This window comes from Oncorhynchus keta, chromosome 9, assembly GCF_023373465.1.
Source record: "Oncorhynchus keta strain PuntledgeMale-10-30-2019 chromosome 9, Oket_V2, whole genome shotgun sequence".
In the NCBI taxonomy this organism is placed as follows: domain Eukaryota; kingdom Metazoa; phylum Chordata; class Actinopteri; order Salmoniformes; family Salmonidae; genus Oncorhynchus; species Oncorhynchus keta.
The window spans coordinates 25,686,061-25,702,540 of record NC_068429.1 but is presented as its reverse complement, the minus strand read 5'-3'; the positions used below and the strand labels follow the sequence as shown (position 1 = coordinate 25,702,540).

Below are 16,480 nucleotides of genomic sequence, written 5' to 3'. Positions count from 1 at the left end.
TTTAACCCCACCTACTTTGCCAAAGCCCCAACACCACTAGAGGGATATCTTAAAGCATCAACTTACTACCCTGAGACAAGGCCGAGTATAGCCCACGAAGATCTCCCCCACGGCATGAACCCGAGGGGGGAGCCAACCCGGACAGGAAGATCACGTCAGTGACTCAACCCACTTACGTGATGCAATCTTCCTAGGGACGGCATGGAAAAGCACCAGTAAGCCAGTGATTCAGCCCCCGTAATAGGGTTAGAGGCAGAGAATCCGTGGAGAAAGGGGAACCGGCCAGGTAGAGTCAGCAAGGGCTGTTTTTTGCTCCAGTACCTTTCCATTCACCTTCACACCCCTGGGCCAGACTACAGTAAATTCATCAGGCTTAAGCCATGTTTCAATCAGGCCAATCACATCATGATTATGATCAGTGAATACTTCATTGACTATAACTGCCTTGGAAGTGAGGGATCTAACATTAAATAGCCCTATTTTGAGATGTGAGATATCACAATCTCTTTCAATAATGACAGGAATGGAGGAGGTCTTCATTCCAGTGAGATTGCTAAGGCGAACACCGCCATTTTAAGTTTTGCCCAACCTAGACACTGTCTCAATGGGGATTGCTGAGCTGACTACACTGACTGTGCTAGCGGCAGACTCCAATAAGCTGGCAGGGTGGCTAACAGCCTTCTGCCTGGCCTGCACCCTATCTCATTGTGGAGCGAGAGGAGTTAGAGCCCTGTCTATGTTGGTAGATAAGATGAGAGCACCCCTCCAGCTAGGATGGAGTTTGTCACTCCTCAGCAGGCCAGGCTTGGTCCTGTTTGTGGGTGAGTCCCAGAAAGAGGGCCAATTATCTACAAGTTCTATATTTTGGGAGAGGCAGAAAACAGTTTTCAACCAGCGATTGAGTTGTGAAACTTTGCTGTAGAGCTCATCACTCCCCCCGAACTGGGAGGGGGCCAGAGACATTTACTCGATGCCGACACATCTTTCTAGCTGATTTACACACTGAACCTATGTTGTGCTTGGTGACCTCTGATTCTTTCATCCTAACATCGTTGGTGCCGATGTGGATAACAATATCTCTACACTCGCCAGTTTTAGCTTTAACTTAACGTCGGTAGCCCTGCCTCCTGGTAAACAGTGTATGATCGCTGGATGATTTGTTTTAAGTCTAATACTGCAGGTAATGGAGTTGCCAATGACTAGGGTTTTCAATTTGTCAGACAGAGCTAATGGTGGGAAGCTTCGGCGTCTCAGACCCCGTAATGGGAGGAAAAGAGAGACCAGAGAAGGAGCGGCCTCTGACCCCGTAACGGGAGGAGTAGAGACCAGAGAAGGCTCGGCCTCTGACCCCGTAACGGGAGGAGTAGAGACCAGAGAAGGCTCGGCCTCTGACCCCGTAACGGGAGGAGTAGAGACCAGAGAAGGCTCGGCCTCTGACCCCGTAACGGGAGGAGTAGAGACCAGAGAAGGCTCGGCCTCTGACCCCGTAACGGGAGGAGTAGAGACCAGAGAAGGCTCGGCCTCTGACCCCGTAACGGGAGGAGTAGAGACAAGAGAAGGCTCGGCCTCTGACTACGACTTGCTGCTTAATGGGGAGAACTGGTTGAACAATTCTGTCGGCTGAATGAGCGACACCAGTTGAGCATTCCTACAGCATTTCCCTACAGAAGCCATGCGAGGGGATTTATACTAACGTTACTATCTGTACTTACTGGTGGCACAGACGCTGTTTCATCATTTCCTGTACTTAAATGACCCTTGCCTAATGATTGTGTCTTAATCTGGGCTTGCAGCACGGCTATCCTCGCCATAAGGTGATCGCTCTCCTGTATATTATGAGCACAGCGACCGCAATTAGAAGGCATGATGTTAATGTAACTACTTAGCATCGGCTGGTGGTGGTCGTGTAGAGCCATGTCCAGATAAAGCGTCCGGGGTGAAAATGTTGAATGAAAAAAGTTGAGCGAGGGGAAAATATAAAACGATAATTAAAAAGTAAAAAACGTAAAATTGTCAGGTAGCAAAGAAACGTTCATCAATCAAAGTTCACAGACAGATATACAAGTTCTCACAAGAATAGTAAACCAACTAAAATTCACAGAAGTGAAGACATTTTGTCGGTCCTCACTTGTAAAATGTCTGTTTAAGGCTTAGGTGTAGGGTTAGGTTTGAATATATTTTGAATGGGAATCAATTGTTTGTCCCCTAAAAGTCCTCACAAGTATGGTAAGACATGCCTGTGTGTGCCGTTTTGTGATTCCTATCTCTGTGATTCTCCAGGTCTTAGAATAACTGGTAAATATGATGGATAATTAAGTTTACTCAGGCCATTTACCACTGAAAAAAATGGTCAAGGTTCCTAGCTGTGTAAGTGAGAGTTTCCTCTCTCGCACGAGCACGCTTTTCCCGCGTGAGCACACTTTTCCTCCATAATGTCTGGCATGCTCATGCGAGAGGGAACAGCTGGCTCTGGTCTACTTATTGTCCCCTCCCGCTCGCCCCGATCAGGGTTGCCAGCGGCAGGAGTTTTCACTGTGGTGGAAGGCAGACTCGCACGCACACACACTCTCTCTCTCTCTCACTGGCAACTTCACCCCACAACACCCTCCACCCCAAACTAAGGTCTCACACTTCTTTCCCTCCCTCCCTCCCTCCCTAACCCCCCTCCTCACCCACATTACATAGAGCACCAAAGAGATTCATGTTGCTGGAGGAAAACTCAGACCAGATATTCTTGTGTTTTTCTTTCTGTTTTTATTGGTTTGGCAGAGAGACAGACTGGGGAGCTGTGATAGTCAGATGATGACGCAACAACACAAGTCTCAACAGTTTCTCTCCAGCGCTGTGGCTGGTGCTGTAGGAATAACTGACCTGCCTTGGTGTTGCAGGAATAGGAGTCCTTCCTGAAACAATACACTAAAAGGAAGACACTAAAAGGAATACTTGTGTGTATCGTTGACCAAGTTGTCCAAGTCCTTCTCAGCTAGATCATGCTGTCCGTGTGTAACCGTGGCCTGTGTAGGTGTCCGTCCCATCAATACATTTCAAGGGTCCAAGAAGACATACATTGGTCATTTCAATTGACAGTACATTCTGTAAGCTTTACGGACATCATGATTCCATGCTAAACTAAGGCCATGTCTGTGAGTAGTTTACTTGACTGAGTAGTGGTTCCCTTGTAGAGTTACTCACACCTGGTTTAAGCTGGAGCTGGTAGAAGTTACCTCTAACTGCGGGTCTGGGATACGGTATGATATTATTTTATCCTTCTCGTGGTTCAGGTTATGATTTGGGGTTGGGTAATGTGATACTAGATCTGTAGTTAGGGGCAACTTCTACCTGGCATTTTATGGTACAACAGAAGATTAGCACCAGGAAGGCTGGTCTTTAGGTGTTGTCCTCATCACACCAGTATTCAAAGCAAGAGTGACACTAATTTAAAACACAGCCTGAACAGAGCTGAGGACCACCATTCTCAGATCATCATCATCATCATCATCATCATCATCACTATGTACAGTATATACACACTTATTTACAATACACACATACTGGTGTCAGAGTAGCTGGTACTGACACACATTAGAAATAACAACATACAGAACACAGACAGACAGCACCTCTGGTGGCGGAGAGAGGAAATACATTGAAACACAGGTTTGTGAAAAGCTTGGCACTGTAGATTTCTCCCACATGAACAATAACAACAATACAGGGTCAAAGGTCAGAGAGTCTGTCTTAGTGGTAAACAACATGGGGGCTTCCGTTTGATTGACAGCTGGAACCCAGAGTGGAGAAGAGGGGGGTGGGACTTGACATTCCTCTCCTTCTCCCCTCCTGGTCCATCTCAGAGCAGGCAGATTAGGCTCTTGCCTTCCTCGATCTCCTCCTGCACCTTGTCTGAGGACGTGGCGATCTCGGCCTGGGCTGAGAACACAGCGCAGATGAAGGTGAGCACGGTGCCTCCCATGGCTGTGTAGAAGGCCCAGCCCATGGTACACAGCCCTGCCTGGTAGGGAGCCGCGTCCTGACCACAGTACAGCTGCACCTTGTCTGAACCCCAGCCTGCAGGGTACAGCATCAGACCCAGGATCAGAAACAGACCTGGACCAGAGAGAGGGGAGAGAAAGGCACTGTTAGTTCATAATAGACCTACACGCAGCAAACATATCAACGGTTATAATGTGTCACTGATTGAATTGTGTGTTTGTAAGGTAGCTTCAAAAAAGAGTGGAATAATGACAACAGCACATTGTCTAAAGTCAATCCACAGAACATTCTCTGGTATCAAAACATTTCCTGTTTCAAGAATACGTTAGCGTTCTAAATTTCCCGTTGATCAAAAATACTATACTCGCTAAATAATATTATACTCTCTTTTCAAATGGGACTCTCCTTTGCTCCATTCCAATAATACACCTGGCAAGAGTCAAGTCTCTTGATGCAAAAAAATCTTTCCCCAAACGTCATGTTCCCACGTCACGACCCTCAGGTTACAGCACAATGCAACCCTGGGTTTATGGCACAATATGACCCTGGGTTTATGGCACAATACAACCCTGGGGTTATGGCACAATACGACCCTGGGGTTACGGCACAATACGACCCTGGGTTTATGGCACAATACAACCCTGGGGTTACGGCACAATACGACCCTGGGGTTATGGCACAATATGACCCTGGGTTTATGGCACAATACAACCCTGGGGTTATGGCACAATACGACCCTGGGGTTATGGCACAATACGACCCTGGGGTTATGGCACAATACGACCCTGGGGTTATGGCACAATACGACCCTGGGGTTATGGCACAATACGACCCTGGGTTTATGGCACAATACAACCCTGGGGTTACGGCACAATACAGCCCTGCACTGTACAATATTCCACTTCTAACATCACACTGATTATGTTCCAACAGCCCTGCACTGTACAATATTCCACTTGTAACAGCACTTGGATTCTGTTCCAGCAGCCTTGTACAACACCAGAACTTATAGGACAGCCTAATAGAGGTCTGCTCAGGAGGAGCAAGAGAAACCTTCACCCAATCCCTAATATGACCTAGTAAAGTAGAGACAATCCATGTAGTCTGTATTCAATATCACCGTATCCTTGTACAGGCCCATGGTACTTCTTTCACCATCACCATACTCAAGAATGACCTTACAGGAAAAGGCAGTGAGCCTGTTTCTAGTTCAGGCTTTGACACACACCAGGAGACGCTCTAGAACTACAATATTAGAAGTCTACTACTAGACGACTGGGAGCTCCGTTAGTGAAACTACAATAGTAATACTGGAAGTCCACTAGAGTCTAGACTGGGAGCTCTGGAACAACAATAGTAATACTGGAAGTCCACTAGAGTCTAGACTGGGAGCTCGGGAACTACAATAGTAATACTGGAAGTCCACTAGAGTCTAGACTAGGAGCTCTGGAACTACAATAGTAATACTGGAAGTCCACTAGAGTCTAGACTGGGAGCTCTGGAACTACAATAATAATACTGGAAGTCCACTAGAGTCTAGACTGGGAGCTCTGGAACTACAATAGTAATACTGGAAGTCCACTAGAGTCTAGACTAGGAGCTCTGGAACTACAATAGTAATACTGGAAGTCCACTAGAGTCTCGACTGTGAGCTCTGGAACTACAATATGCCTACAGGCACATATTACGAGAGAGCGAGAGACAGACAGACAGACAGACAGACAGACAGACAGACAGACAGACAGACACATTGAGATAGAGACAGACACAGACAGACAGACAGACAGACAGACAGACAGACAGACAGACAGACAGACAGACAGACAGACAGACAGACAGACAGACAGACAGACAGACAGACAGACAGACAGACAGACAGACAGACAGACAGAGAGAGACAGACAGACAGACAGACAGACAGACAGACAGACAGACAGACAGACAGACAGATAGAGACAGACAGAGAGATTGTTGTTTGTTGTTTATTATTGTTTATTTCACTTTTGTTTATTATCTACTTCACTTGCTTTGGCAATGTTAACATATGTTTCACATGCCAATAAGGCCTGAAATTGATTTTGAAATTGAATTGAGATACAGAGAGAGAGAGAAAGAAACAGAGACAGAGCTCCTGCACCTCTACACTAGACCAGCACACTAACCCTCCTTCCCTCCATCTGCTCACTTGCTCCTTCAGGAGATGAAAAACAAAAGTGCAATGCCGACACCAGCTTTCTCCCTCAGAGCAGACCAATATTGTATTAAACACGGAAATGAAAAGTAGGTCATACATTCTTTCCACATGTTGCTGCCAGAGCAGCTCTGGTGATGGACTGGAGGTATGGTTTCAATTCTACAACCCCCCCAATACACACACACACACACACACACACACACACACACACACACACACACACACACACACACACACACACACACACACACACACACACACACACACACCACACACCCCTCTAAAGGCATCCCCCTACCCAATGGACCCCTAACCTAATACCCCAGTCCACTTCAACTGAGTATCCTGCATCCTCTTTGAATATTAACTACTTTCCTCCTTCTGCAACCTGGCCTGTATATTAACCATTCGCCTCCAACTGCCTCCGTAGTCTCCTCTCTTTCTGTACTCGCTTCCTCTACATCTCTAGGTGGGGTAGCCTTGCATTCTCTCTCTACCCCGCCCGTACCCCTCCTCTCCTGGTTCCCAGAACATCTGACTATCCACCTCCACTCAGCCCCAGGAAATGGTGAAAATGTATCACAACAGACTATGGGAGCCAGAGGTACAGAGAGAAAGAGATATGCAGGTTTTTTTCTTTCTCATATTTCTTTCCTCTCCACACATATGCGACCAGTTTCAGGAAGCCAGCCGTATGTCGCACGCCAATTTTTTATCAAACTGCGTTTTTGGCCAGCAATGCCTTCTGGAGCATGTGAACTTTTATGTGCCTTAATAACAAACTTGTACTCCATGTGTAAATAGAAATAAAATGGTTAAATTACGAGCTGGTTTAGTTACGGAAATATACAGGAACCTTCCTGCAGCCTTAGACCGCTGCGCCATTCAGGAGGCCCTGAAAAAGTGTACTTTAATCTGGAGTTTTTCCTTATTGTAGTCTACTACTTTTACCACTTTTAGTCTTGAAATCTTTGGTTGTTTACTACACTCCTCACTCTGTTTAGCACACGACCTCACATGGGAATCCTTAAAGAGATGGGCGGGGCTAAGGCTTAAGAGGGTGTGAACAATACTGAATGGGTGTAGACAAAGAAGAGCTCTCCAGTAGGTGTACCAAGACATTAAAAGGCAATTTTCTCAAAAGTGGGATTACAAATCTATCAACTTTCAAAGCAGAATTACTTTCTCATTGTTCCTCAACTGCAGCATTTCATTCTCTCTACTTTTATCCAATGTAAAAAACACAATTTCAAATTTTGCTAGATATGACTGAATCCAAGTGGTGGCTCACATGTTAGAGTGTGATGGAAAAAGAGAGGAGGGAGAGAGAGGAGGAGGTCTCTCACTGGAAACATCCAAACTGATATGATTGTCAGGTAGGACCGTAAGCCAAGAGAGTCTCGGTCTGGGTCTCCTGGCTTCTAAAGACACTCTCATCAACAACTAAACTGACTTTACTCATCCGCTGCTCCTCTGAACCAAACAGGTGTGTTAGAGCAGGGCTGGAGAAAAAGTCTGCATACCCAGTATTTCTGCAGGAGGGTTGGCCACCTCTGCCCTATAGAGTTAAGAGAATGGTTTCAACAGTTAGAGAGTGGGTGAGACAGAGAGGACATGTTGTTTCTATGGGAATCATGGGGGAGGTTTGTGCTTCTTTCTGTTTGGCTTCACTGTCCCACAGAGGACTGTAGTGTAATAGATGAACAGGGAATAATATTATCCTGATTCCTTCCACACAGTCATTCTGTTCTGGTACTGTTCTGTTGGTAGGAAGTCCTACTAGCCTGATTCAGGAATACAGTAAAATGCACCTGGGCTTTCCATTAATATCTATCAGCCTTACCTACACCACACTTCCTTTTACCAGACTCTCTCTCTCTCTCACTCTTTCTCTTACTCACTGATTCTCTCTTTCTATGCCTTTAATTCTTATACACCCACACTACGGTTGTAAACACTCTCTCTCGCCATCTCTCGCTATATCTCTCACCCACATACCTCTATTGTCAACACTGGTTGTGATTGACCAACATCTCAGCCCTTTGCTTTGGTAATCAGATGAATTTCCAGTCACACCCGTCCCGACCCTATACTGTACTTCTGCTCTCTCTGTTTGCTCAACAATAGTAACATCCAGGCCTAGACTATTCACCATGACCAGACTGGTCCAATACAGTCATGATCATCTGTCAATCAGACCTGTAACAGTCATAGTCACGCTGTATCATTATTGCATCTGTTTACTGGATCACTGTCACATTCCCATCTGCCATCAACCCACAGCTAGAGCCCAGGTCAAAGGCCATCTGTGTGACAGTCCTATAACTCATCATGGCTGAATTTGGCTCATCGTCTGGTTGGCTGGCTGGCTGGCTGGTTGGTTGGAGCTGGGAGGGAGAGTTTATGGCCACAATAAAAGGATATTATGACACTCCCAGCTGTAGACCTGGAGACAGTTTAACTACCTGCTGTTTCTTACTCTTCTCGTCTCTGTGTTTCTGAAAAAAAGCCTGCCTCGGTCTGGCCTTAAACACTTGGCTAGTTATATTGCATATCCAATTGATTTCTATTAGAGATAAAGCCTTCCCAATATGACATCAGTGTGTATAAATGTGTTTAATAGAATCAGGACCACTCTGATGACGTGACCACCGCTGGCTACAGAAACACAATCTCTCCCTCTGAGGTAAAGTATTTCCCAAAACATCTGCCACCTGATCCCAGTTACGGTCACATAACGGGAACATTACGGTCGGTCGGCACACTTAGTGGAAATGTTGATTGGAGGAACATCAAACTGGCAGAAAGGAGAGAGGAAGAGAGGGAGAGAGAGAGAGGTGGAGAGAGGAAGAGAGGGAGAGAGAGAGGTGGAGAGAGGAAGAGAGGGAGAGAGAGAGGTGGAGAGAGGAAGAGAGGGAGAGAGAGGTGGAGAGAGATGATAAAGTCATATAGGGATTAGAGGTCGACCGATTATGATTTTTCAACGCCGATACCGATTATTGGAGGACCAAAAAAGACGATACCAATTAATCTGACTATTTTTTATTTTTTTATTTGTAATAATGACAATTAAAACAATACTGAATGAACACTTATTTTAACTTAATATAATACATCAAAATCAATTTAGCCTCAAATAAATAATGAAACATGTTCAATTTGGTTTAAATAATGCAAAAACAAAGTGTTGGAGAAGAAAGTCATATGTGCCAATATGCAATACAGTGGGGCAAAAAAGTATTTAGTCAGCCACCAATTGTGCAAGTTCTCCCACTTAAAAAGATGAGAGAGGCCTGTAATTTTCATCATAGGTACGCTTCAACTATGACAGACAAAATGAGAAAAGAAAATCCAGAAAATCACACTGTAGGATTTTTAATGAATTTATTTGCAAATGATGGTGGAAAATAAGTATTTGGTCAATAACAAAAGTTTATCTCAATACTTTGTTATATACCCTTTGTTGGCAATGACAGAGGTCAAACGTTTTCTGTAAGTCTTCACAAGGTTTTCACACACTGTTGCTGGTATTTTGGCCCATTCCTCCATGCAGATCTCCTCTAGAGCAGTGATGTTTTGGGGCTGTTGCTGGGCAACACGACAGAAAAAAGTACCAGAGACACATCAACACTGACCACTGCTTGGTGTGGTGTCTCTGCAATGTGTTTTGTTCTTTATCCCGTTCTGTAGCCAGGGAGAAGGTTCATGACAAGGGGCTGAGGGTTAAGGTAGAGTTGAATATTTTCCCGGTATTTTCCAAATCTTCCATCCTGAGAATATATCCCTTTTCTACTAGGTAACCAAAAACTAGAAGTGTCATTCAACAGCATTATAAAGCATATAAATAAGCATATGTCTGGATTTGATTAGAGCTTTGATCGAAAATGCAATCATGATGCTACTTGACCCTGATGAGCCATACATTATATACATTTTATGAGCCTCACATTAAAGACATTTAATGAGGTCAAGCCCAAAAGATTGTGCTGTTATCCAAAACATACATGATATAGGCTACTGCACATTACGCCAGACAGAAAAACATAAAAGTCTATAGATGTAGCTACTGTAGCTATATGCTCTCTTGGGTAAATGAATGAAACTTGCTCCAGTAGGCTAATCTTTTTTTAGTGTGAACTGCATTACTGTACTGTATTACTGTACTGTATTGAATTATAGGCTACTGGATTATATGGACTGAATTAAGCACATCATTCAAACCACGATAAAGCAGGGAGAGAACATGCGATTCTGGTGCAGCACATGCGGCCAACAAACCTACAATTACAGGCCAGTGAATTTAATTTTAATTTTGAAATATAATAGGGCCTATTTGTATAATTCGTAGGCTGACACATACACTGCTCAAAAAATAAAGGGAACACTAAAATAACACATCCTAGATCTGAATGAATGAAATATTCTTATTAAATACTTTTTTCTTTACATAGTTGAATGTGCCGACCACAAAATCACACAAAAATTATCAATGGAAATCAAATTTATCAACCCATGGAGGTCTGGATTTGGAGTCACACTCAAAATTAAAGTGGAAAACCACACTACAGGCTGATCCAACTTTGATGTAATGTCCTTAAAACAAGTTAAAATGAGGCTCAGTAGTGTGTGTGGCCTTCACGTGCCTGTATGACCTCCCTACAATGCCTGGGCATGCTCGTGATGAGGTGGTGGATGGTCTCCTGAGGGATCTCCTCCCAGACCTGGACTAAAGCATCCGCCAACTCCTGGACAGTCTGTGGTGCAACGTGGCGTTGGTGGATGGAGTGAGACATGATGTCCCAAATGTGTTCAATTGGATTCAGGTCTGGGGAACGGGCGGGCCAGTCCATAGCATCAATGCCTACCTCTTGCAGGAACTGCTGACACACTCCAGCCACATGAGGTCTCGCATTGTCTTGCATTAGGAAGAACCCAGGGCCAACTGCACCAGCATATGGTCTCACAAGGGGTCTGAGGATCTCATAGGCTACTGTAAGGCTGTAAGCACAACCCACACCTGTGGACGTCGGGCCCTCATACCACCCTCATGGAGTCTGTTTCCGACCGTTTGAGCAGACACATGCACATTTGTGGCCTGCTGGAGGTCATATTGCAGGGCTCTGGCAGTGCTCCTCCTTCTCCTTGCACAAAGGCGGAGGTAGCAGTCCTGCTGCTGAGTTGTTGCACTCCTACGGTCTCCTCCACGTCTCCTGATGTACTGGACTGTCTCCTTGTAGCTCCTCCATGCTCTGGACACTACGCTGACAGACACAGCAAACCTTCTTGCCACAGCTCGCATTGATGTTCCATCCTGGAGCCACTTGTGTGGGTTGTAGACTCCATCTCATGCTACCACTAGAGTGAAAGCACCGCCAACATTCAAAAGTGACCAAAACATCAGCCAGGAAGCATAGGAACTGAGAAGAGGTCTGTGGTCACCACCTGCAGAACCACTCCTTTATTGGGGGTGTCTTGCTAATTGCCTATAATTTCCACCTGTTGTCTATTCCATTTGCACAACAGCATGTGAAATGCGTTCGCTCTTCTTTCAAACCACCCATGAGTTCTATTGGCTGCTGTATTTAACATTCATCAAACAAGAGTTTGCGTCCCTCTTTGAATAGTCTATTGGTATAAAAAAATCATGTCCAGCAAGCTATTGTAGTCCAGCTTTTCCTGCATGGGACTCCAAGAGCTAAGAGAGTGTTTTTTAAGGAGAGAAGCCAGCAGAGCACATAGAAAGTATGCATAACCCATCACTAATTAGCTAACTATATGGCTAATACTGCAATAAATATATTACCTGAAAGAGGTAGGCTAGAAAATCTACATATCAATCTAGAGCAGGATTATCTATTTTGGATGCAACTTGAACGGATTTGATGGAGAGACAAAGACTGCAAGAGAGTGCTCGCGCGTGCTCTGATTGAAAGCAATAATATTCAAGTGATAGGCTGTTTTAAAACTCTGCTGCTGCAATTTAAAAAACAAACATCTTTACAATAAAAAAGTAAGGTGTCCTCCGAAAGCCAGATGGAGATTAGACGTGCATTTAGTCTTTATATTACTGTAGCATAGACTATGCTGCCTTACCTGTCATAAGACAAAAAGTTACCATGATAAGATGATAGGTCTATGTGCATTGTGAACTGCACTCCATACTGGGATGCGCTGTCTGTCCCCAGGCTGAGCATTGAATATTCATCATGCAGAGGCAGTAGAGAAGCCAGATTAGACATGACATATAATTGAACACTTCCATTTCACGCCATGCTGTTCATAGTTTATTTTATTTGACTGGTTTCTCGCAGTTATATATCCCGAGAAAAGGGAGTTGTTTTGGGTGGTAAATCTCAGTAACCTGGTAACCCCGCCATTAAAGAAACATCCCCCTGCTATTTCTGGTTTCCCCTAGGCCCCTTTCCTCTTCCTTATTCTCATCCCCTTCCTCCCGGCGACCCACAGACCCTTAACGAGCAGTTCTGCTCTTCTAATCAGTCCAGTTGTGGACGTCCTCTGACTACGTTCAATAACAACACAATAGCAATGGACCGTATTTGACATGTTCACTAGGTCTGAATATGCTTTACATTGTGGTAACTGTCCACCAGTGTAGCAATCACTAGATTCTAACTTTAACGACTCATTTGAAAACCCGCGATCTCTTACAGTAGATCAGTGTCTGTAGGACAACTCGTTTCTGACCTACTCCTGACAGAGTCTAGGGAACTAGTACAGAGATGAGAGAAGAGAGGGATGAGAGCTCAGAGACATTCAGGCGGAATAACTTCCCTCTCTCCAATGAGCGCCTCCTGCCTCCCATAATTCACCACAGCACGTCAAAGCGGCTTGAGAGTCATACACAGATACACACGCATGCGGACACACCACACAGGTAACATCATCCCCAGCTGACCCAAGAGGACAAATATTTGGGCCCTTGTTGCTGATGGCAACGACCTCAGAGGGAGGTACAAGGCTGCCGTGGTTCCCTGACCCTTGACCAATAGGGTTAATGCTCACCTCAAACACACAGAGAGGACGCTGGGAGTAAGAGTTAATGCACTCTTGGGGGCCTGTGTGTATGTATGTGTGTGGGAATGAATGTGTGTGTGTATGTATGTGTGTGTGTGTGTACACGTGCATGTGTTCGTGTGTGGTCAGTGGGGTCTGATTGCTCTTGTTAGTGAATGTTTAAACTCTGAAGAGGTGGACAGCAGCACTAAAGGTTAGCTGGATGGTGTTGAATGTTGGCTGTTCAGACAGAACACACCCCTCCACAAGCCCCTCTCTCTCTCCATTCCAGGGGTTTAACAGTCAGTCAACTGTATCTAACTACTGAACAGCCCAGACAAAACTACAACCAATCAACAGGCAATACAATACTACAAGCAGCAACACTACAACAAGAGGGTCTGTGGATTTCCTGCATGAGTTAAAGTCAGCACTGTACCAACATGTCAATAACTCAATGTGAAAGTAAGTGTGCAACTCTGCTGTGTATACGTGTGTGTGTGTGTGTGTGTGTGTGTGTGTGTGTGTGTGTGTGTGTGTGTGTGTGTGTGTGTGTGTGTGTGTGTGTGTGTGTGTGTGTGTGTGTGTGTGTGAAATGTGTGTCTACATGTGTGTGTATCCCTCTCTTAGTCTCACCTGCGATGGCCTGCAGCAGTCCACACACGTTGAAGATGCTCTTCTTCATGATGCTCTGGAAGCACATGGTGAAGACAGAGATGAAGGCCACGGCACACAGCAGCAGGATACCCGCCGCCAGGAAGATGGCCGCCGCCTGCCAGAACCCGCTGGCGATCTCCCCAAAGTGCACGGCGTACGGCCCACATAGAACACCACGCCGCAAGTGGGGCAGCTTGATGCAGCGGCCGTAGATGCCCAGGGTGGGCCGGTAGGCCTCGCCAGCCGCTGTGGCACCATGAGGGCCGAAGACGGCGTCCGGTGTCCGGGGGAAGCCCACCAGCCAATCGGTGCTCATGAAGGCGATGAGCTCTCCGAAGGCGACCACGATGCTGAGTAGAGTCCACAGCATGGAGCGACAGGTCACGATCACATGGCACATGGTGAGGATGATGTTTGAAGTGGTTCTGAAGAGTTCCTGGTGATGTCTTTTCCCGCCCAGTGGTTACACAGGTGGGGTCAAAGGTGAAGGTTCAAGGCCTCAGGGTCTTCAGGAAGAGGGGAAAGGGTGAAGGATGGGGTCCTGTTGTGACGGAGGTGTGAGAGAGGGTAAACAGTTCCAGTGCAGGGAAAGGAGGGAGGAGAAAGAGGGAGGGAGAGGTTGGTTTGGAGGCAGGGTCTGAGGTCAATGATTGAAAGTGTCTCTCTCTCAATCTCTCTTTCTTATCTCCCCCTGGTGTTGTTCCTCTTCCTTCTTTCTGGGTTGTCTCCCTATCTTTCTTTACGATTCCTCCTGCAATGTCTTACTCACCCACTTTCAGTTTCTCTTCCAGCCGGAGTGTCTGTTGTTCACACACGCTCTCTCTCTTTATCTCGCTCTCTCGTTCTCTCTCTTCTGGACTCTACATCGTAGTGAAGGAGTGTCTCCAAGGCCAGCCAGCTGGCTTCTCACCAACTACACACCTTGAGACAGAGGGGAGGGGGGAGAAAGAGAGGAGGGAGGGCGGAGAAGGGAACAGAAGGTGAGTGTGTGATCATTATTTATGGCAGTTGAAAGGGCAGACCATGGTAGAACGCTCGGTTACATGATGTATTTATTTTTTATTTAACTCTTATTTTAGCAGGTAAGTTGACTGAGAGCACATTCTCATTTACAGCAATGACATAGGGAATAGTTACAGGGAAGAGGAAGGGGGATGAATGAGCCAATTGGAAGCTAAGGATGATGGTATGATGGCCAGATTGGGAATTTAGCCAGGACACCGGGGTTAACACCCTACTCTTACAATAAGTGCCATGGAATCTTTAGCGACAACAGAGAGTCAGAACACCCATTTAATGTCCCATCCGAAAGACGGATTAGCAGTGTTGGAATCAAACGTTTCAGCAGCAGTGTTTTCCCCCTCCCAACTCAGGCAACATTTAACTTTAATCAGCAAAGAAACTGGGTCATTGACCAACACAGCAGTTTAAAATAACCAACCATACACTAACAGTAAGTGGCATAGCACAGCCATGGTAAATGGGAGTAATAGTGGATGAAAGGTATAGACAGGGAGAACCTTATGACAACAGGGCTGCAGACAGGGAGAGGGTTTGTCTAAAACGAACCAACAACCTCTTGTTTACATAAAGCCAGGCCTGGAGAGGAAGAGAGGGATAGGAGAGGAGAGGAGGGAGAGAGAGAGAGAGAGGGCAGTCCTGGTCAGCCAGCCTGGAGGAGCCTGACTCCTCTGCTCTGCTCTCTGTTTTGGTTTCCCCTGCAGAGCCCCCTGACTGACAGGGTCAGCTCCTCCCCTTTCCCCTTCCCAGGGGAGTGTGTGTGTGTGTGTGTGTGTGTGTGTGTGTGTGTGTGTGTGTGTGTGTGTGTGTGTGTGTGTGTGTGTGTGTGTGTGTGTGTGTGTGTGTGTGTGTGTGTGTGTGTGTGTGTGTGTGTGTGTGTGTGTGTGTGTGTGTGTGTGTGTGCATGCATCTGTGTGTGAGGAGTTACTCTGGGTCCAACACTGGTGTCGGTCCCAGAGGAAGCTGGGTGAGATGTGGAGGGGAAAAGGAGAGATGAAGGGAAGAGAGGAAAGAGATGTGGAAAGAGGGAATGAGGGATCCTTTGACAAACAGACACAGACAGAGGGAAAAACAAACAATCTCAGATGAAATAGCCCACGCCACTGATGTAGGGCTGATAGCTCTGTGGTGGTTGGACAGCCAGGCTGCTAACACATAACTGACCTAGGGTCAGCCTGGCCGAGATAACCCTGCTGACACTGCCATTTCATAAACACCACCACTACAGAACTCACAGAACCCCAGTGTCACCATCACATCATAGCTATTTCACGAACACTACTGTCCTATTTCACGAACATACCTCTTAAAGAAAGATAACCCCAGTGACAAGAACATGTCATTAACACCATCAGTACTGGGGGAGAGGTAACCACATCCATCTCAAAACAACCCTGTCTGTCGCTTGCTGGAGAGTTGAATAGATAACCTTCTGACGATCTGACTGTCTCCATCTAACAACACACCATTCACTATCATCACTATCACTAGAAGGCTGTGGGATAACAACCCATGACATCATTTCACAACTCAGCTACCCCACACACTATCTCTAGACAATACAGAAATCAGACCCTCAGGGCTTGGTTTCACAACATGGCCTTC

General features: G+C 45.9%; 1 protein-coding gene across 6 annotated transcripts in view; it reads right to left on the bottom strand.

Moving 5' to 3' along the window:
- Positions 1-2,737: 2,737 nt before the first annotated feature.
- lhfpl2a (LHFPL tetraspan subfamily member 2a) overlaps positions 2,738-16,480 on the bottom strand; it is a 76,050-nt gene continuing 62,307 nt past the window's right edge. For 5 of the 6 annotated variants that reach the window (XM_052525573.1, XM_052525571.1, XM_035757180.2 and 2 more), the window contains 2 exons: positions 13,835-14,776; positions 2,738-4,104 (listed from right to left, as the gene is read on the bottom strand). In XM_052525573.1, coding sequence (XP_052381533.1) covers positions 3,848-4,104; positions 13,835-14,255 — 678 coding nt within the window. In that variant the 5' untranslated portion in view covers positions 14,256-14,776 and the 3' untranslated portion in view covers positions 2,738-3,847. The remainder of the gene's footprint in view (positions 4,105-13,834; positions 14,777-16,480) is intronic. The other variant, XM_035757178.2, reaches the window with a different exon arrangement.